The 21,845-nt window shown below is 43.1% G+C and overlaps 1 protein-coding gene across 1 annotated transcript in view; it reads right to left on the bottom strand.

The window, feature by feature from the left end:
- The window catches only part of ABCA4 (ATP binding cassette subfamily A member 4), a 169,267-nt gene that overhangs the window by 136,418 nt on the left and 11,004 nt on the right, over window positions 1-21,845 (bottom strand). The window contains exons 5-6 of the mRNA XM_056844136.1: window positions 18,729-18,856; window positions 8,862-9,059 (exon numbers count right to left, since the gene is read on the bottom strand). Coding sequence (XP_056700114.1) covers window positions 8,862-9,059; window positions 18,729-18,856 — 326 coding nt within the window. The remainder of the gene's footprint in view (window positions 1-8,861; window positions 9,060-18,728; window positions 18,857-21,845) is intronic.

A 21,845-nucleotide genomic window follows, 5' to 3' on the forward strand; every position in this document is an offset into this window, starting at 1 on the left:
GAATTTAATTGAGGTTTGCTGGGAGAGGGTTGTGATTGTTGTGCCAGTGGGTGAATACAGGTTGATTGCTGCCTGAAAGCTTAATTGTTACCTTGTAAAGTGGAGTTGTTTTGATTGGTGCTGGGTGGAGATTGTGTGTGAGATGCAGGGGCTGTGAGCATTTACATTGCAAAGGCTCCTGCTCGCCAGAGGCACGAGCCTCTGAGGCTCCTAGCCCTGCGGATCATGACTGGGGATCTGTAGGGTGAGTAAAAACTCTTGTTATCTTGGCAGAGTAATTCTCTCCATCCAGTTGGAGTACCGAGCAACCTGAATATCTATGTGAATTAGCAGCAGATAGCTGGAGGGCGAGGAACTTCAGCAGTCAGTTCTTATTTGGTACAGGAAGAGTGCAAGGGAATAAAGGGCAGGGTTACAACACCAAAAAATAATATAATAATAAATTAATTAATAAAATACCAGTTATGAAGGTTGAAAGCCAGCAGGGGTTGGGGGGCTATCCAGTGTGCTGCATGGAGTGTCACATGTATGACTATCTGCCAGCTGGACAGAACTTGTGGGTGTGTGTTCGGTGCAGGGAGCTCCTGGCTCTCAGGAAGCGAGTTCACTTCCTTGAGGCCAAGGTAGCTCAACTTGATGAGCTGAGGCAAGCAGAGAGAGGTGACTAAGGACTCAAGGGATGAAATAGTCACATCCCAGTCCCAAGGTGACAGCAACCTGCCAGTCACGGATGATGGAGCCCTTGGGGAAGGAGGCCATCTCATTGAGGTAAGGGGATATGGTATCTTAGAAGGGACCTCTTCTTTGGTGGATGAACCGATATCCTCTTGTACCAAGGATATGCCTCAGAGGGGAGGGGGGCTTCTTGTAGTGGGAGATTCAATACTTAGGAATGTAGATAGCTGGGTTTCTGGCGGGTGCATGGACCCCATGGTGACTTGCCTGCCTGGTGCGAAGGTTGCGGACATTACCCGTCATATAGGTAGTCTAGTAGGGAGGAGCCAGTGGTTGTGGTGCACGTTGGCACCAACGACGTGGGGAAATGTAGTCCAGAGGTCTTGGAACCCAAATTTAGGTTGCTAGGCAGGAGACTAATAGCCAGGACCACCAAGGTAGCATTCTCAGAAATGCTACCTGTTCCATGTGCAGGACCAGCTAGGCAGGCACAGTTGGTGAGTCTCAATGTGTGGATGAGACGGTGGTGCAGGGAAGAGGGCTTTAGATTTGTATGGAACTGGGCAACATTTTGGGACCAGCCGGGCCTATACAAAAGGGATGAACTCCACTTGAACCAGGATGGAACCAGACTGCTGGCACGTAATATAAAAAAGGTGGCAGAGCAGCTTTTAAACTGAACTTGGGGGGAAAGCCAACAGGAGCTGAGAAGCATCCAGTTTGGGCAAACGCAGTGCACACGGACAAAGGGGAAATTGCTTCAGATTGCCCACATGGGAATTACTTAGACATGAAAGGGGATTGGGAAAAAAAGTGGGATAGCCACTTAAAGATGCCAAAAGGCACATGCCAGGCAAGTCGGAAGAGAGAAACAGTGTGGAGGTGTTTCTATGCTAATGCTAGAAGCCTCCAAGCAAAAATGGGGGAGTTAGAGTGCATGGGTTTCAGAGAAAACATATAGTGAGCATTACAGAAACCTGGTGGAGGGGAGAGAACCAGTGGGATACGGTCATCCCTTGATACAAACTGTATAGAAATGACAGGGAAGGGTGTATTGGAGGGGGTGTTGCTATGAATATCAAGGAAGGCATAGTGTTTAATAAGCTAGAAACCATAAAAAGGGCAGACTCGTCCACAGAATCCTTATGGGTGACAATTCCAGGCCTCAAAGGTGATTTAGTACTGGGGACTGACCAAATGGCTCAGGGTGATCTTGAGATGGAGAATGAAATTAGGGAAGCATGTACAGGTAATGAAGTAGTAATAATGGGAGACTTTAACTTCCCCCATATTGATTGGATAAATGTATGCTCCAGTCAAGCCAAAGAGATAAAATTTTTAGACATCCTAAATGACTGTGCCTCGGACAGTTGGTCTAGACCCAACCAGAGGGGAGGCAATCCTGGATTTAATATTCTGTGATGCTGCCAGTGACTTAGTGCGAGATGTGGATGTAGTTGAGCCAGTTGGCAATAGTGATCACAATGGCATCGAATTTAATTTATATGTAAGTGGGAAAGTGACTGGGAAATCTCACCCAATTACCTTTGACTTTAAAAGAGGTAACTTCTCTAAAATGAGAAACCTGGTAAAGAGGAAGTTGAAAGGAACAGTTAGGAGGGTTAAATCTCTGGAAAAGGCTTGGGGGTTACCCAAGTCCACATTACTAGAGGCTCAGCTAGCTTGTGTACCGCAGGTCAGGAAAGGTAGTAATAAGTCCAAGAGGTCACCACCATGGCTAACAGGTAAGGTGAAGGAAGCAATTAGCTAAAAAAAGTCTTCCTTCAGAGACTGGAAGGATTGCCCAAACGAGGCGAACAAAAGCAAACACAAACTTGCACAAAGGAAATGCAAGCAGATAATTAGAGATGCAAAAAAAGATTTTGAAGGGCATATCGCTAAACATATCAAAACAAACAATAAGAAATTCTTTAAGTATATTAGGAGTAGGAAACGAGCTAGGGAAGCAGTTGGACCATTGGATGACAATGGGAGTAAAGGAACTCTAAAGGAGGATAAAGCAATTGCTGAAAAACTAAATGAATTCTTTTCATGTGTCTTCATTGTTGAAGATACAGGGCAGATTCCTTCTCCTGAACAGAAATTTTGGAGAGGGGAGAATGAGGAACTGAGGCAAATAGTGGTAACAAGGCAGGAAGTCCTAGAACGTCTACACAAACTGCAAACTAACAAGTCACAGGGACCAGACAGTATTCATCCTAGAGTTCTTCAATTCTCAAATGGGAAATTGCTGAACTTCTAACAAAGATATGTAATATGTCCCTTCGATCAGCCTTTGCACCAGAGGACTGGAAAATTGCCAATGTAACACTCATTTATAAAAAAGGTTCCAGGGGGGACCCAGGAAATTACAGACCAGTTAGCTTAACGTCTGTTCCAGGTAAATTGATGGAAAGCATTATTAAAAATAGAATTGTCAAACATATAGAAGGGCAAGGTCTGCTGAACAAAATGGCGTCTGTAAAGGCAGGTCCTGTCTCACTAACCTATTAGAGTTTTTTTAAAGCGTCAATAAGCATGTGGACAGAATTGAACCTGTGGACATTGTCAAAAGCTTTTTGGAAATCCAAATACAAAAAGTCCCCCACCAAAGACTGCTAAGCAAACTTCATAGTCATGGGATAAGAGGACAAGTCCTCTTACGGATTGAGAGCTGGCTGAAAAATAGGAAGCAGAGAGTAGGAATCAATGGTCAGTTCTCACAATGGCAGGATGTGAGCAGTGGAGTGAATCAGGGATCTGTGTTGGGCTTGGTGCTTTTCAACCTGTTCATCAATGACCTGGAGTTGGGGTTAAATAGTGAAGTAGCCAAGTTTGCAGATGACGCAAAATTATTTAGGGTGGTTAAAACAAAATCGGACTGTGAAGAGCTCCAGAAGGATCTCTACATACTTGAAGAATGGTCATTAAAATGGCAAATGAGATTCAATGTGAGCAAGTGTAAAGTGATGCATATTGGGACAAAAAATCCCAACTTCACATATACACTGATGGGATCTGTGCTGGCAGCGACAGACCAAGAAAGGGATCTTGGGGTGGTAGTGGATAGCTCAATGAAGATGTCAACCCAGTGTGCGGCTGCTGTAAAAAAGGCAAATTCCATGCTGGCCATAATTAGATGAGGAATTGCGAATAAAACTGCTGATATCATACTGCCCTTGCACAAATCTATGGTGAGACCACACTTGGAATACTGTGTACAGTTCTGGTCACCACACCTAAAAAAGGATATTACAGGGCTTGAGAAAGTGCAGAAAAGAGCAACCAGGATGATAGGGGACTGGAGCAACTGTCCTATGGGGAGCGATTAAGACGCTTAGGGCTGTTTAGCTTGGAAAGAAGGCGGCTAAGGGGAGACATGATAGAAGTCTATAAAATTATGCATGGTTTGGAGAGAGTGGACAGGGAAAAGTTTTTCTCCCTCTCCCATAATACTAGAACATGAGGTCATCTATTGAAGCTGGAGGGTGACAGATTCAAAACAGATAAAAGGAAGTATTTTTTCACATAATACATAGTTAAATTGTGGAACTCCCTGCCCCAAAATGTGATGATGGCTGCCAACTTGGAAGGCTTTAAGAGGGGAGTGGACATATCCATGGAGGAGAGGGGTATTCATGGCTATTAGTTAAAATGGATACTAGTCATGCTGCATACCTATTCTCTCTAGTATCAGAGGAGCATGCTTATTATATTAGGTGCTGTGGAACACAGGCAGGATGGTGCTGCTGCAGTCATCTTGTTTGTGGGCTTCCTAGAGGCACCTGGTTGGCCACTGTGTGAACAGACTGCTGGACTTGAAGGGCCTTGGTCTGATCCAGAAGGGCCTTTCTTATGTTCTTATGTAATTCTGCAGGAGAGAAGGGGCACAGTTCTTGACAATGACATGCTATTTCTGGCAGGATTCCCATACTGAACATATTGGGTTATATCTTACTGCTGAGCTAAAAGTGGAGCCTTCTCAAGTGTAAGTATCCTTCCTCGAGAGGAAGGCTCCCTGGGACAGAAGAAAACTGCACTTAGCTGAGCCAAGTGGTAGGATACGACCCACTATGTCATTTCTAACATGTTTAAGGATTTTTATGTTACATGGACATATTTAAGGCATGTTAAACAAAATACATGGATACTACGCTTCTATCAATGCAACTTAAAATTGCTTTAGTCCTTTTTGCAGTCAACTCATGTTCAGTTTATAATCAACTACAAACCCAAGATCTTTTTCCCATGTTCTACTACCAAGCCAGATATCTCCCATCTTGCCCAGCCATTGGATTATTTGAAGCCCTGTCATCCTTATGCTCCATGATCCCAAGCAGAAACCAAGCCTGAAGCACCTGGGAATTATGCAAGTGTATCCTGAGTTGGGTCAGAGCCCCACCCCACTCGGATCATGCATAAAATTTAGTTGAGCCCTGATAAGCACTCTGACTACAGTTCCCCAGCCACCTGAGGATCCATCTGATGGTACAATCATCTAGCCCACATTTAATAAATTTCCCAGCTGAAATATCATGGGAAACTCTGTCATATATACCTATCAAGGTTTATTATGTCCATAGCATTCTTATGATACTCTAGGCTAGTAACTTGATCAAAACAACATGATAAGATTAGTCTGGCAGGATTTATTCTAACAAATCCATGCTGGCTTCTCCTAATCACTGTGTTGTTTTCAAGATGCTTACAGAATGACTGCTTTATAATCTGATATAGTATCTTCCCTGGTCTGTAGTTTCCCAGATCCTCCTTTCAAACAAACAAGTCCTTTTCAGTTTTATATTGTGGATTGTCAGGTGCTGAAGAGAGAGAGACAGACAGAGGGAGCTGCTAAAGCTTCAGTTGATATATTAATAATTCCCCACCACAGCTGTGTGGAGCAAGCATTCTTTGAGATGGGAGCTCCAATCGTTTAGAGACTCTGTTGATAAGATTTTTCCCTGCCCACTTTTTTTAAAGAGAAAAATTATGCAAGGAGGGCCTCTGTTTAAACAATAATTTACTCTGAAAATCTAGATGTTATGCCCCATGTTTCTGTGCGATAGGACCCCTCTGGGCAGAAAAAGTCTGAATTAATGAACTGGGACGGAGTGAAACTTATATAACCAACTTTAGTAGTGGAACCAGGAAGAGTATGAGTTCATTCTGGGGCCCACCAATATGGTAACCTCTTCATGATAGCTCTACAAGCATCCCTTTTCCTCTGCTGCAGCAGTAACAAAGGCAGCAAATCAGTTCCAGAGTTATGTTGAAAGGTAACTGTGCCAGGCCTGTAAATATGTATTTCCTGACACACTGCAACAATTGTTTAGATACAGGATGAAGTAACTTTTACTCCGGAAGCTTTTTGTCTGTCTTTCTCTAGCCTTCTGTTGATTAGCGGGGATCCTCTTGGAGTTCAGATTTCATAGCCTTAGGCAGAGTTGTAAAATGAAGCAGCCTTCTATCTGATGGCAGATTTAAAAAGCTTCTGGTGGGACTAACCATACAGCTAAAAGCATTGTTTCTTCCAAATAGCAGTCTCAGCTGTGAAAGCAGAGGCAAGCTTCTACTGCACAAGTAACTCACAGGCTGTCCTGGCATAATACTGACAAACTGACAGCTTTATAGGAAGCACAGGACGGTATTTATTACCTATAACGTACAGTGAACAGAACTGCCTGCAGCCCAAAGAACCCCAAGTTATGGCTGATGTTTTCTCTGAAGGGATGAGAACAGAGGCGCTGTGAAGTGGGTATTCCTTTCCCTCACCTGAAAGGTTTTGTAACACAGAATGATATCCAGCACAAATACAAAAGCTGGCTAAAGTGTACCAAACCTCTTCCACAGACACCCTTGCTCTGCTGTCCTTCCATTCTGCCTGCCCTGTCGGCTCACTTTTTCCACCCCTGGTACAAGGCTGCTGAATAGTTCTGGAAGAAATCTAAAGAATGTGCTGACTATGATGATTATAAAACCAATCTTTCTTTTCTCAGCTACACTCTTTGCTTCGTCAGACAAAACTCTACTATTCTTCTTTCCCTGATTTCAGAGTTTAGCTCCTCGGCTGGTTCTTTTTCATTCTGACCCCAAATCCTCCCTTTACTTCTCTCTTACTGCCAAAGATCTGACATTATTTCCCAAGAATGTGAATTTCCATCTACCCTCCCTTCTGATTCCCAGTTGGCTTTTTTTTTTTACCTTTGTTTCATCTGCACCTCTCTCATTTCTGCCCTATGTTTCATCGCCTTGCCTTAGCCTCTGCCTTCTCCACTATTACGTTTAAAAAAAATGTTCAGCTCTCACCAATTTTTGAAAAGTCTCCTTCAGAGGCAAATTTATACAAAAGCTAAGTAAGCTACAGATTAGTGACTCAAACTAGGTTTCTAAATACAAAAAATTACTACATTTTAAGTTTTACATAGTTGGTTAAAAATATAGCAGTGCTTTGGGGCCTCTTAAATTTGACAATGCTTAGGGCCTCAGCATGTCTTGATTCATTCCTGCTCCTCTTAACTATCATTCAGCTGCTGCACTCACCAACCTGGATTTGGGATGTGTGCAAGAAAGACAGTCACCAACTACAGTTTCTAGCATGTGTGGAAACAGTATGTACAGGACCTTTATGGTGATTTCAGCATTCTGATATTCCCCTCCCAGCCTTAAAAAAACAAAAAAAATACTCCTTGTTTGTTTTTAGAAAGCAGGCTAAAGTGCTTTTCTCCCATGATATGCTTTTATTCCTCTTTATGTAGCGTTGCCAGCTCTGGGTTGGGAAATACCTGGAAATTTAGGGGGTGGTGTAATGCCCAGATATAAGGGCTGGTATAAAATACAAAGTACTCATATGCACACACATGGAAGCTTTGGGAACGTTGGCATCCACAACTATAAGAGGCCAACAGATTACATCGCTTGCCTGGTACGGCCTTTCACCAGTACAGAAAACAGTGTCTTTGAATTACCTTCATCCTTAGGAATGTGGTTTCTAGTTACTAAGATCACAAGACCTAGCACTTGCTTAGAGACGCCTTCGAGCAATATCTATAGGCCAGGGGTGGGGAACCCTTTTCCTGCCAAGGGCCCATGTGCTCATTTATAACAGCATTTGGGGTTTAAATTTCCCGGCGTGGGGGGGGGAAGAGGCTAGGGTTGCCAGGTCTCCAGTCACCACCTGGAGGTTGGTAACCACAGGGGAGGCCACACAGAGAAAGCCTGGAGGGCACCCCCGCTCCCCCTCCCCCCTCCCAGGCGGGAGGGCAGCCAGCAGTGGGCCCCGAGCAAATGAGGCACCAGGGGGGCGCAGCCCGCAGCCAATCCTCAGGGAAGGAAGGAAGGGAGGAAGGAAGGAAAACAGAAATGGAGGGGGAGAAAAGGACGGAAGGAGACAGACAAAGAAAGAGACGAGGGAGAGAAGGGGAGAAAAGAGAAAGAGTGACAGAAAAAGAGAGAAAAGCCTTCCCCCCACACACACACACCCGCACACGCCGGCCCCGTGCAACCGGGCCCCAGGCTCCCCGCCTCCCCCAACACATGGCAGCACACACAGCTCCACGCGACCGAGCCCCAGCCTCCACTCCCTCCCACCCCCTGAGTCCACAAAAGGCCCTCCAAGCCCAATTGGCTCCCGTGCACATGTTCCACCACCGGGAGCCACCAGCCTCTCCCCCCCCTCGCCACTTGACAGGCAACGAGAGGGGCTTACAGTGTGCTGCGGTGTTCCTGCATGCCACGACTGTAGGGGGCAGCCTTGGGGGAAGCATCCCTCCCCCTCCCCCCTCCTCTTGCCGACCAACAGTTGACGAGAGGAGGTCCAAAGGGCGCCGCGGCCCCAGGAACACCCTCGGGGAGGGCCGCGCTGTGCTGCGCCTCCACGGCTGGGCCCTGGAGCTCCCAAGGGCCACTGAAAACTGGTAGAGAAAGCCGGCATATGAAAACCAACTCTTCTTCTTCTTATGTTATGGGCAAGTTCATGTGGGTGAAGAAGGTTCCTCAGATACCCTGATCCAGTGGGGTTTAGGGCTTAAAAGATCACCATCAGAACCTTGAACTGGACGCAAAACAAACTGGAAGCTAGTGCAGTTAATGCAAAACTGGGGAAACATGATCACTGCAGTGAGTCACTGCAAGGAAGATCTTCTGAAAACAAAACAACCCCGTAAAAAGACAAATTGGTTGATACTCACCAAACGGAAAAGCTTAAAGAAGTCAATGTTTGCATATAAAGCGTCTTCCACTCTTTGTAACATGTGCTGGGAAAGGTCACACATCTCCTTATGTACAGCTCGAAAGCCCCTAGAACTGCTGAATATAATGAAGCGGTTCAGCAGGGTCTGGCTGCAGGCAATATCTTTCAAAGTCAAGTCTGGGACTCCGAAGGCAAACTATAGCCAAAACACAAATCACAGCTTTTGATCAATGTTTGTTCTCAGTAACAAATTAGAACTGATCATGATGCTGCTAAACTTTTCCTTAATGGAATAATAAAAGCAACAGTCACTTGAAGCATAAGACGACCCCGGCTAAATCAGACCAGATCCAACTGGTCCAACACCCTGTTTCCCCTGAGAAGCCCCCCAACAGGACGCTGTCTACCATTTCTATCCAATGTGAGGTAACTGACCTCTGATGATGCCATTGAAAATCCCCTCCTCCCTGGTAGATCTGTTTTGGAGGAAGAAATCAAAATCACGAAGGATTTTTTTTTTACTGACTATTCTCTCACTACTTTTTTGTCATCTTGCTTATGAGAGATTCAAAATGGCAACTACAAGAAATCAAATTGCCAGTTGTACAACAGACACATAAAAAATGAATGTGTCGCTCGGCAGCCCTGATTTGACATCTTTGTGTGAATGGTATATTAATCATCCCAAATTTCTTAGTCAACCATAGATCATCATTTTAAGACATAATAACAGAAATTGGAAGACAGAAGTAGTTTAAATGATTGATAAATGAAGTAATGAAAATCTTTGAAGGACTGTCATCATAGCTGGAGAGAAGGAAAAATATTGTTTGTTTACATGAATTTAATGTGTCCACACATTGCCTAGCATGAGGTTAAAAATAAGCTAAGGTACATCATGAACAGAAGTGGTAAGAAAAACACAGTCCATGTGAATAAAAGTCTCAGAGTAATCAGATGGAGAAAGAGAGATAAGGGCCCTCTAATAGTAACACACTTGTACCAAGTCCCATGCAAACAGTCTGAATAGCTGGTATCCAAGGTCTGGTTTTGGGGATTTTAGTGAAATTAAAGTACGTGTGCCATTAGAAAGCAGTATTTTAATATATATATATATATATTTATATATTTATAAGCATTATATAAATTATATACAGCCCAACAGTTTTTAGAAGATCAAAATAAAGTAATAATACATATCCCATTCTGCAGACACTCCATTGGCTGCCCATTGTTACAAGGCTCAGTTTGAGGTACTGGCTATCACATACAAATAGGATTGCCAACTTCCAAGTGGTAGCTGGAGATCTTGCACTATTACAACTGATCTCCAGGTGACCAAGATGAGTTCACCAGGAGAAAATGTCCACTTTGGAAGGTGGACTCTTTGTAGGGTTGCCAAGTCTTGCATGGCCTCCGGCAGGAGCTTAATCTCTGTGTGGCCGACAGGGAGTGATTTGTGTGTGCTCAGCGCGATAAGACCACTTCTGTGTTTACCCCAGAAGTGCAGCGCATGGGGGGGGGGGGGAATGCTCTAGCAATTCCCTCTGAAAACTCTATGGAAATCGTATGGAAACCATAGAATTTTGGGGGAGATTGCTAGACAGTCGCCAGCACTTCCGGTTCGCTGCCCCCCCCCCCCCAGCTGGCCCATGCGCATACTTTCTCCATTGTGGCTCCTGCCTTGTGGAACGGCCTGTCTGAGAAGGCCAGGAAAGCTGACTTACCACAAACTATACAAAACTGAACTATTCAAGGGAGCTTTTCTGCACAGGTAATAGGGAAGATGACTGGGGAAGGAACTGGCAAGCCACCCCATAAACAAAGTCTGCCTAGAAAACATTGGGATGTGACGTCACCCCATGGGTTAGGAATGACCCGGTGCTTGCACAGGGGACCTTTACCTTTACTAGGTTTGCACTGCACAAAACAGTTTTATAAACTTGTTTGGATAAATGATGAGGGACGGTGGTCTATACTATGTGTATAGCTTACTGTAAGTAGGATCCTACTTATGTAACTTCTACACTGCTTAATGTGTCATGTGAACACTTATGCTGTGCCTCAGTTCTTTCTAGTGGCTGCAGACTTCTAAAATCCTAATGCATTGGTTATTGAACATCCCATTTTTGGAATTGTACTAGTTCATTATGTGTAATCTGCCTTGAGTCCTTGTGAGAAAGGCAGACATTAAATAACATAAATAAATGAATAAATAACCATATAAATCTGGACAGCTTAATTACTAAATAAAATTCTAAAACAAAATATAGATATAATTATATTTGGTTAGGGCCAGATGAATATATAAAATCACATTGTCTGTTTCATATGTGCACGTGACCAGGTAAGTTCAATATCTGTAAAATCCTAATTTTTTTGTAATGCCAATAACTTTATATGTAAATAAAATTATTTAATTTTATCCAAAACAAAATTCCTGTTACTACTTTCAGATACACAGTTAAATTGCACTCTTTTAAAAAAACAACAAAAATGTTGCAGTCTCTATCAAGTAAGATTTCATCTCATTCCAAACGATCAACATTTCACCAATCTGCCCGTGCCACTAGTTCTCTTGCTACAGGAGTTAACGGAGAGAACTGCGGAAAGAGTTCACCACCTTACTTATTCCACGTTTCAATAATACAACTGATATTGCTGTTATTACAACCATAGTAATAGTTTCTCATGGTTTTCTTTAGTGTGGACCAGCTGCCTAATGCAAAATTTACAAATGATTCTGCAAGTATTATATTGTCTGAATCATTACTATTATTCCGTAAGGCCATTCAGTTTAGCCGCATGGTAATACAAAGAAATATTAGTGATGGCCACGCCTCCTTGTGACCATCTTTTCTGGGCATCAGCCCAAAGTAACCTTTTTTTTACTTTTGTCAGATATATTCACTGACTATCTTCTGCAACTCGATTAGTATTTTATTAGGTATACGCCAAAGGGTATTTGAGAATAAGAAAATCAATTTTTAGTCGCAAGATCATTTTAAAAGCATTAATCCTATCAAAAAGTGATTGTGAAAGAGATTCCTAGGTAGATATTTTATCTTTTACATCTTTAATAACCTGACCAAAGTTATTCTTGTATAATTTCACTTTATCCAGAAAGCAGTATTAATGAACTTCTCTGTCTGCCCAGTCCCTGATGGCAGATCTGTAACTGCAATTACAAAATTAGGGATAAGAAGACATCCCCAGAATACCCTGCCCTCCCCAAACCTTGCCCTCCTCAGGCTCCACCCGCAACATCTGTAGGTATTGCCCAACCCAGAGCTGGCAACACTACGTGTTTCCTTGGCAAGAAATAATATTATCTTTGCAATGTGTTGTTCATTAGAACTTATTTTGACCCAGATTGACTGGTCTATGTGGTGAGGGGATAAATGAGATTTAAAATATATAAAATATAATTATATTTATTTAGTTATTAGATTTTTTTAGTTGCTGCTTACCCAAAGGGTCTAACGGTAACTTACAACATTTAAACATCATACTAATTAAGTTAAAAATGAACAATAATCAGATAATATGTATAAAATATTAAAATATATGACTTGGCACCATATCACCATCACACCACTCTAGAACATCTGGTTAACCTCCAAGGCCAACCTGAATTCAGCCTTGCAGCCCTACGGAAACTAAGCAAGTCCCACAGGGCACAGGTGTCACCTGAGAGTGCATTCCACAGGGTAGGGACCATCACTGAGAAAGCCTTTCCCTAGTAACAGCTAACTGAACCATCCTGGGGCCGGGCATTTGCAAAAGCCTCTGAGAAAATGACCAAATGGGGCACAGGGGGTTGTAAAGGGAGAGGCATTCCCATAGGTATGAGGGTCCCAGACCATAAAGGGCTTTAAAAGTTAATACCAACACCTTTAATTGGATCCAGAAACTCATAATCATCATCTTTATTAGGCATTTACCCCACCATAGTTATAAAACAAGATTACAAAAATCAAATAGTCTATATGGAAGCATTAAAATAACATTGTTAATAACATTATCTGGGAGTGTGTACAAGCAGTTCGTGTATCCTTGGTACAGCTAGCAGGTATCTGGCTACCTGCTGGGTAATAAAATAATTTCTGTCTGCTAAAAGATACCCCACCACCTGCTGGTCTGAGAAACTCTGAGCACTATATATATATATATGAATGTGGAAGTGATAAATAAGAAAATAACACAATATGATAAAAGGGATCTACTCAGATTTAGTATACCTATAACAGTGCAAGGAGCAATTACACTCCTTGTGCATGGGCAATAATGCCACAGATAGAGAGTTGAAAGAGTGTGATATTGACCATGTGATTCAGTTTCCTGAAAATCTAGTAGTTCGCCTCCAGTTTGTAATCATTATGTGTGCACAGATTCATCAGTGCTTTGCATAGCTCTTTATGACCACTAAAGCCAAAACAAATTATGTGATGTGGTAAACATTGCAGAATAAATTATGTCAATTAAAAAAAAGGAAATATGCTTCGTTTCACTCATTGCTCCAATTCACAGAATTCAGCTTTTCTTGGCACAACATTTTAATTCCCCCCCCCCCCACTGCTAGGTTTTCAGAGCCTTTAACACTTGTTTGAAATCCCAGGAACCATCTTTTGTAGGCAGACCTAAATCATTTGAGATTGCCTGAGCCTTAAAATGAATAACATGTACATCTAAATTCCCTATTATGGGTGAGCTTCAAAATTTCCAGCAAAGATTGTCAGAAAATCTTCCATTAGGACAGAGCAATTAAAATAGGATTTACGCATTGCTTGCTATAATTAATCACCATGAGGAACTTTCACAGAACAGAGCCTCAGCTTAGGGAACGCCCCTGAAGAGTAAGGGGTCAGACACCTGACAGCCTCCCTCTTTTAGTTTCCTTGCAGCGGGCTTTTAACCAATCTTCCCTGAGCTTTTGCTATGAGTCAACTGTGGTGTGTTATCTTTTGTGAAACCTAAAAGCAGCAGTTGGGAAATAAATTCCAGTAATTTTATCAGCATGCCATTGTTCACCTAGAACTTTTGAGATGACGGACAAAATAGTTTCTCACTTAGCTGGCCTCTAGATTAGTGTTGGCTTTCATGTGTGTCACTTCCTGCACTCCCAGGGTACTGTGAGGTCAGCACTTCAGCCGTGTCCAGCTATTTGCAAGATTCACATGCTTGTGATGAGGGTCTTTCTGTAACTGGTATCCTTTTTACATTCTGCTTCAGAACAGCATTTAAGGTGGAAACAGGATATATGAGTAATAGGGGTCAAGTATCCTGTGGCATTTCAGCAACAACATCCGTTTAGCAAACTGTTCATGCGACAACTGGTAAGAGGATGTTACTTGTGATGTGAGATGTTTTCTGCAAACACATGCATTCCCAGATGATACCTCAATATGTTCTGGCCCAGTTGGAGATCCAAGCTAAATGTGAACTTGGAGATCTGTCAGAACTTTTGAGCTTTTTTGAAAACAGAGTAGAGAGAGGGATTCAGTGCTGGCGCTTAATCTATTTCCACAGCACATCGACACTGCCACGCACTCTGGGGAACGGCTATCATGCCTCATATAGGATCTGAATGTTTTTTCCACATGAGGCAAAGAGCAGCTTGGGAAGAGCAGCATTTCTTAGCTAGAAAATGGCACAGAGGGAAGGGTCAACCCTATTCTCCCAGAAACATGGCTCTCATTTAACTGAAGTTCCTTCCTCCATGTGTCTGCTTTGTTAAAAAGTGGTAGATCCTAATCATAGATATTCCAAGTGACATCTAACCCTAAGAATTAAACTGCAGATGACAGGGCAGAACTGCTCCTGGACTTCAGAATGTGGGTGGGGAATTAAATACTCCTTTGTCTAGAAAGACACTGTATATCATAAACAAAATGTCAGAAAGAAGGTTTCTTGACTGCCTCTGTCCTTGACACACTTATTTTCTACATGCATTGATTCCTATTCCATGGTGGGGGGGAGTCAAACATGTAAACCCATTCATCTACAAACTGAAGTGATATAATGCAGGAACAGTTTTACCTCATGATATACAGACTGTAGTTTAACTTATCCTAATAACCACATAAGCCCTGTTCAAATGTTACAGTGAACGCACCATGTACGTTCTGCTTGTACATTCATCTGTAGTTTTGTGGCTTTGTTTTGTCCCCTTTCTTATAAATGGGGACAACTATACTTAACTTCCATCCAGAAGGAATTAAGCCTGTTTCATTAAATTGTGAGAAGAGTTTAGCTAACACAGAGGACCACCATGTTGGAAAAGCTTTATATAAATCTGGGGGAATCAAGTCTTCCCCAGGAGATTTTCCACACTCACCTTATAAATTAAACTGGGAACCAGTACCTGGATAAATGTTCAGCTGTGCATGCACTGAATGTAACCTGAGAATTACTCAACACATGTAGAAAGAATAATCAAGGTTACACTGTACATTGATTGTACTTGTGTTCACTGTAAGTTGTGAACAGGGCTTCTAGTAGCCCCATACAGATGACCCATCCAAATGTTGCTGATCATGGGGAACCATCCATGTGTTCACACCATGCAGATGCACAGAGGAAGGGGGGGCAGCATATTTATGCCCATTATCCCTTCCCATGCATTAACTGAATGCACACATGGTGCAGGACTAGAGAAGACACAGGTAGTGTGTACATTCCCGAGTTAGCAACAAGGTGGCCACTTTGACAAGTGTAGGAAATTTTTTGCCTCAAAACATTTTTGCTGTATCTAAGATGACCACGGGTTCTCTTCCTCCCTCTTTTGTTTAGGTACTGAAAACAATGTGGTTCCTACCAGAGAAAGACCTCCACATCTAAGTCAGCAGTACAAGTACAAGAAAGTTCGCACGACCCAAACAAAGTTCTAGGGAGGACTCCTGTGATTTTCTTAGTGGTGTGCTGGAACTGCTTTGGCATTGTACACACTGGAAGCTGAATGGTTTTTAACACCTACTGAAAGGAGATAAAGAAGTCCCACTGTTACCATGAACACTGAGTCCTTTTTGTAAGGTGGTCTAATCAAGCAGGACTGGACATTTGGAAAGAGAGAGAGGATGTAAATAATTTTATTTTATTGGCAAAGTTGTGCTGGCAAGGTTGCTAGTTTACAAGCTACAGAGAACTTTTTCTTTTCCCTGCCAGGAAAAAAAAGTTCTTCTGTGCAATTCAAAGAGTTGCCAGAGAGCTTCCTACAGCTCCAGTCCGTATCCAACCAGCTGAATAATCCATCCATGATCATACAAGCCATCTACAATTTGCAAAACCCCAAAGGACTGAAAAGCAAGCTCATTAATTCCGTCTCCTGCTGGCCACAAATAGCCACACGCATTTCCCACATTTGAGTATTATGTAGCAAAAAGGGAGGGGGGCCGAGGAATTGTGCTCTTCAGCCTGAGTTATTCCCTTCCTCTTCCTGTACCCACAGTCAGAGAGGCTTTAGTTACAGAGATCTGATTCAGCAGACCTCATTCATAAGTGCAGTATTCGTCTTCCAGCTCCCCAGCCACAAGGACAGAAGGGGAAAGGACAGCCTGGAAGGACTGAGTCACAAATATGAGTCTTCTATAATTTGGTTTCCATTAAAGAAGCACATTATTTGGTGAGAATGCAAGGCCCAGTACCTATCTTGCAATGCCCAGTACTGACCAAGCCCAGACAATGCCTTTGCATCTCTCCCTCTGCAGACATGGGACAATGTGGTGCATCTAAACATTCCTTCTGCATCGGTTCTTGTAGGTTATCCGGGCTGTGTGACTGTGGTCTTGGTATTTTCTTTCCTGACGTTTCGCCAGCAGCTGTGGCAGGCATCTTCAGAGGAGTAACACTGAAGGACAGTGTCTCTCAGTGTCAAAGTGTGTTGGAAGAGTAATACAACAGATGTTACGATCAGCAAAAGACAAAAGAGACCCCCTCACCTCTGCAGGAATATATCGTATACCTTGTAGTTGTGGACAAGTTTACATCGGGACCACACAACGCAGCATACAAACAAGAATAAAAGAACATGAAAGATACTGCAGACTTGGCCAACCTGAGAAATCAGCAGTGGCTGAACATGGACTGACACAAACAGGACACCGGGTCTTATTCCAAGACACTGAAATACTGGACAATTCTACCAACTATTTTGTCAGATTGCACAGAGAAGCCATTTAAATTCATAAACATCAGCACAACTTTAACAGAAGAGAGTTTAAGAATGAATAAGGCTTGGCTTCCTGTCCTGAAAAACTCCAGACTAACAAAGACTACAGTCCACAATAGCCATGCAGATTAGCTTTGGATTCCACATGTTAACAGATCACTTCAGGATACAATGGTTTCACATTAACATACCACACCCTAATTAGCACATTACCTTGATACTTACAGGACAATGATTAGCACATTACCTTTGATTCTTTTGCAGGACAATGACTCAGCTCAAACCCAACCCCCTTCTGACTATATATATTACTCTTTCAACACATTTTGACACTGAGAGACACTGTCCTTCAGTGTTACTCCTCTGAAGATGCCTGCCACAGCTGCTGGCGAAACGTCAGGAAAGAAAATACCAAGACCACGGTCACATAGCCCAGATATCCTACAAGAACTTATGAACTCTGACCATGAAAGCCTTCGACAATATTCCTTCTGCACATTATTTCTGCCTCCATTGAAACAAAATGATACACGCCCAGCTATGAAGGGAGCCCAAGCCAGGACCAGCCATGGGTGAAAGCTGCCTTGCAGGCACATCTGCTATCTTGCTAGCATTGCCAACTGCCTGGAGAAATATGTCCTGTTCCTTTAACAGAGGCTCAATGCACTGTAATGTTATTTACCTCCAAGCCATGATATCTTCAGCTACCAATTTCCACATATTAAGCCTCTAATAAAGGTACAGAACATTTTTTTCTTTTAGTAGGCTCAGCAGAACTTCAAATAAAAGAAGGCAACTTCTAATACTATTTATGCCTTAATACTGGCATAAGAATGGTTTGTTTTCTTATTCGCGGCTAAGTGTTATTAATGAATCCTTGCTTAAGGACTGATTACAAAGCAGGATGTGAAGCCATCGTTTGGTTTGCAAACTATTGTCTGCATTAACCATGGTCTGCACTGATCAAATTCATGGTTAAGGCCTCTTTGCCACCTTGCCAGGATTTCATTAGTTGTGTGTGTAAACACCCTCAGCAAGAAGGGTTTAGTTCATTAAGCTAAACCACAGTTTTCACTGCACAGTGGGATTTTTTTTTACCAACGCTGAGTCAACAATCCATTGTTAGCATTAACAGTATGGTCTGTAGATTCAAATGAAACTCTTGGGATGTCAACTAAGGGCAAGTATTCAGCGAAGTCTCCTCTACAGCTATAAAATCATCCACCTCTCAACTGTTTTATTCCTAAGGAAACGCATGAAGTGAGATGTTGCACAGTCCCTAAAATTACCTGGATTCCGCATCTGTTAGGAGATTCTATCTACATGCCCCTCTTTGCCCCCTGAAGCTTACAGGAGAGGCCTTAGTCCATGCACCACCTCTTACTCAGTTGAAGAGCAGTGAGAGCAAGAAGCATGGCCTTTCCTGTAATGTGGAATTCACTTCCAGCAGGTGGTCTCCTTGGCAAACTTTTTGGGCTGATGTTCCAGAAGGCTTTTCATGGTGTCTGATCAATAGTCAGCTGCTATAGTCGATGCAGCTGGACCTGTAGGTTGTTTTACAGACAATCTCTGTTCATTGTTTCTGGCAGCTAGGACTGGGGCTAGTATTTTCTAGAACTTTAATTGAAGATGACTGGTAATATGATGTAGGAACACACCTGCGTACACAGAGTTCGCTGCAACGTTTAATCAACCCACCTGTTCAGGTCGCACTCGTGCATTAATCAGATGGTAAACCACCGTATCAGAAAGGCCCACATCATCAAGCAGAAACCTACTTAGGGTCTCTCCATCTTTTAAGATATACTGGATTCTTATCCCTCTTCCTGGATAAAGACAGAAATGACAAGAAGGCCAACATGAGCTAGTGTAGCAGCAAGGCTGAGAGTATGAACTGGAACCACACACTCACTTGGCAGCTTTTAGCAAGCCATTATTCTGTGACCCTCAGTCCTTACTCCACACTCTCTGCAACATGGGTATAATCATACTGGTTTACCTCACAGGAGTGTTGTAAACAACATGAAATAATGTATGCTACATGCTTTAAACACTAAAAAAAATGCTAAAAATGAAAGAATACTGCAATAAGACTGAAATTAGTTTGGCTGGTAAAGAAGACTAGGGACATACATAGGAAAACATAAATGGTGGAGGAAACACTCCCCTGCATACCTGATCGGCTGATTTGCCTTAATCAGCCACTTTCAAACTGCAGGGCAGCACCCTTGGTGAGGGGGAGCAACACCTGAAAGTAGCAGCAATGTCACCGAGAGGGATGAGATCCTGAGGCAGGTAGATCTCCTCTCCAGCCAAGGCACAGGTAGATGGAGTGTCTTTGATTCATTAGCAGTTGGGGTGACTACTAAACCCCACCACACCCCCGCTCTGTAACATCAACCTAGACCAGCTTACTTTGTTCTAATGACATGTCCTGTTTATGGTTTTAGGAAGAGTCAGATCCGGATCAAATTACAAGAGGAAGCAACTGTCACCCAACCCTTTAATTATTGTGATGGCCCCCTTAGTTACTGTTTATAGGGTCTCCAACCCTTTTTAGCCTGCAGGCACATTTGAATTCTGACATGGCATGGAGGGCACAGCAAGAAAATGGCGGCCACAGGAGGTGGAGCCACAAGATTGCTACAACTTCAGTAGCACAATGTAGATCCTTGTGCTGCAGTGGTAGCTCCTGCCACACAACATTTTAAAAAATCTGCACAGCCAATCCAATCTCCAGTAGTTAATCAGAAGCCTTGTTGGACAAAAGCCTACCTGTCTCCATCCACTTCCTAAAAACACTTGGCGGGTGCCAGAAAAAGTTTTGGCGGGCACCATGGCACTGACGGGGACCCCGCTGGGGACCCCTGGTTTATAGGCCACTACAGAGAGGTGCTTGACTTGACCATAATTCATTAAGGCCCCATAAACCCCCCAATCATGATTTGAGCTCTGAGTGAGAGATGCCTTGTGCTTTCCTCTTTCTAATGTTGGTGTTGGATAAACATCTCAGTCCACATACAAATCTTTTAATGCAGCAGAAAATGTGTACAAATGACCCTGCGCAAGGATCTCCTCACACACTCTGCTATAGAATAGATGGTTGGTGGCTGGCTGGGGAGGGGCTTGATGATGATTCTTGAGAAACATTAGTTTCAAACAGGTTAACACATCCATTTAAATGTGAACAGCAATTGAGATTTTTTTTTAAAGCACTTGAATGTGAACTGACAGTTCTATTGCGCATTACACAAGAGGCTTGGTATTTAGACCACACTTGTTTATTTTTCTGAATGATGAATAGAGCTGGCAAGCTCATAAAACGAAAACCTGGGATTTCAAGGAGCACAGAATACATTCCAAAGGCCTGGAGTGTGGCCCTGGAACTGTACGTTTCAAAGCCTGGAGAGAGAGAGTTTTCACCCACCCATCCAAAGAGAAATTGTTTGAGAAACTATTTCTTCAGTTCACCTCTCAAAGACAGTTGCAGTCACTGTAGATGCTTTCTTTTAGAGAGTCCTGCATTTCCCGGGTTAATTTCTCATGACCAAGACTGGATTAATCATTATGCTAAATATGCTTTGGAATGGACCGCCACCCCCCAATCAAACTGGATTACCTGCTGTGGCCTAACTATTTTAGAGTTTTCTTGTGTGTGATCCCTGAAAATCTCTCAGAGTTTATGCAGAATGTTGCACCTGTTCTCATTAGACAAAGGAGAAGTGGTCATTTCCCTCCCCCTTCCCACGGAAATAATGATGAAAATACTTTCACACATTCCCGTTAACCTCTTTGTAACTGCAACAGCAGGTGATGGCTTGCATGTGTCAAGCAGCCATGACACAGTAGAGTCGCCGGCTCTGGGTTGAGAAATGCCTGGAGATTTGAGGGTGGAACCTGGGAAGGGTGGAGTTTGGAGAGGGAGTTTAGCTGGGACGTGATGCCATAGGACCCACCCTCTGAAGCTGCCATTTTCTCTAGGGAAACGGATCTCTGTAGTCTTAAGACCAGTTGTGATTCCAGAACTCCACCCCCCACCTAGAAGTTGGCAACCCTACATGGCATACTAAATTGATTAAAAACTTATGTATGGAGGCCGTAAAACACCACAGGGTAATTGACCTCTTTAAGGTTGAGGAAGGAGCCCCATGGCGCAGAGGGGTAAGCTGCAGTACTGCAGTCCAAGCTCTGCTCACGACCTGAGTTCAATCCCAACTGAAGTCGGTTTCAGGTAGCTGGCTCAAGGTTGACTCAGCTTTCCATCCTTCCGAGGTCGGTAAAATGAGTACCCAGCTTGCTGGGGGTAAAGGGAAGATGACTGGGGAAGGCAAACCACCCCGTAAATAAAGTCTGCCTAGTAAACGTCGGGATGTGACGTCACCCCATGGGTCAGGAATGACCCGGTGCTTGCACAGGGGACCTTTACCTTTTACCTTAAGGTTGAGGAATATGTAAAGTATGGAGTGGTAGAAGATTGAAAACAAAGTTTTAGCATTCTCTCTCCCCATTCCTTGAGGCCAACTTAAATCCCCTTTGAGACAAAGGATGAATGGCAGCAGTTGTGTGTTTTAATTATGGGAGAGAGAAGGTTGGGACAAGAATGGGCAGGATCCCAGATGTTGTTTAGTCTGGCGCCCCCATATCCTTTCACCTAAGCCTGCTCACAACTATATGCATCACATGCTACCCTACAGTATTTCTAAAGCCTATGGGTGATCAGATGTCTGAACAATCATAGAGAAGGCTTTTTTAACTTTTCAGTGTTATTTTGGAAAAATATAGAAATACAAATTTAATATGTCTCAGTACACGAGA

This window comes from Euleptes europaea, chromosome 2 (genome assembly GCF_029931775.1).
Source record: "Euleptes europaea isolate rEulEur1 chromosome 2, rEulEur1.hap1, whole genome shotgun sequence".
NCBI lineage: Eukaryota > Metazoa > Chordata > Lepidosauria > Squamata > Sphaerodactylidae > Euleptes > Euleptes europaea.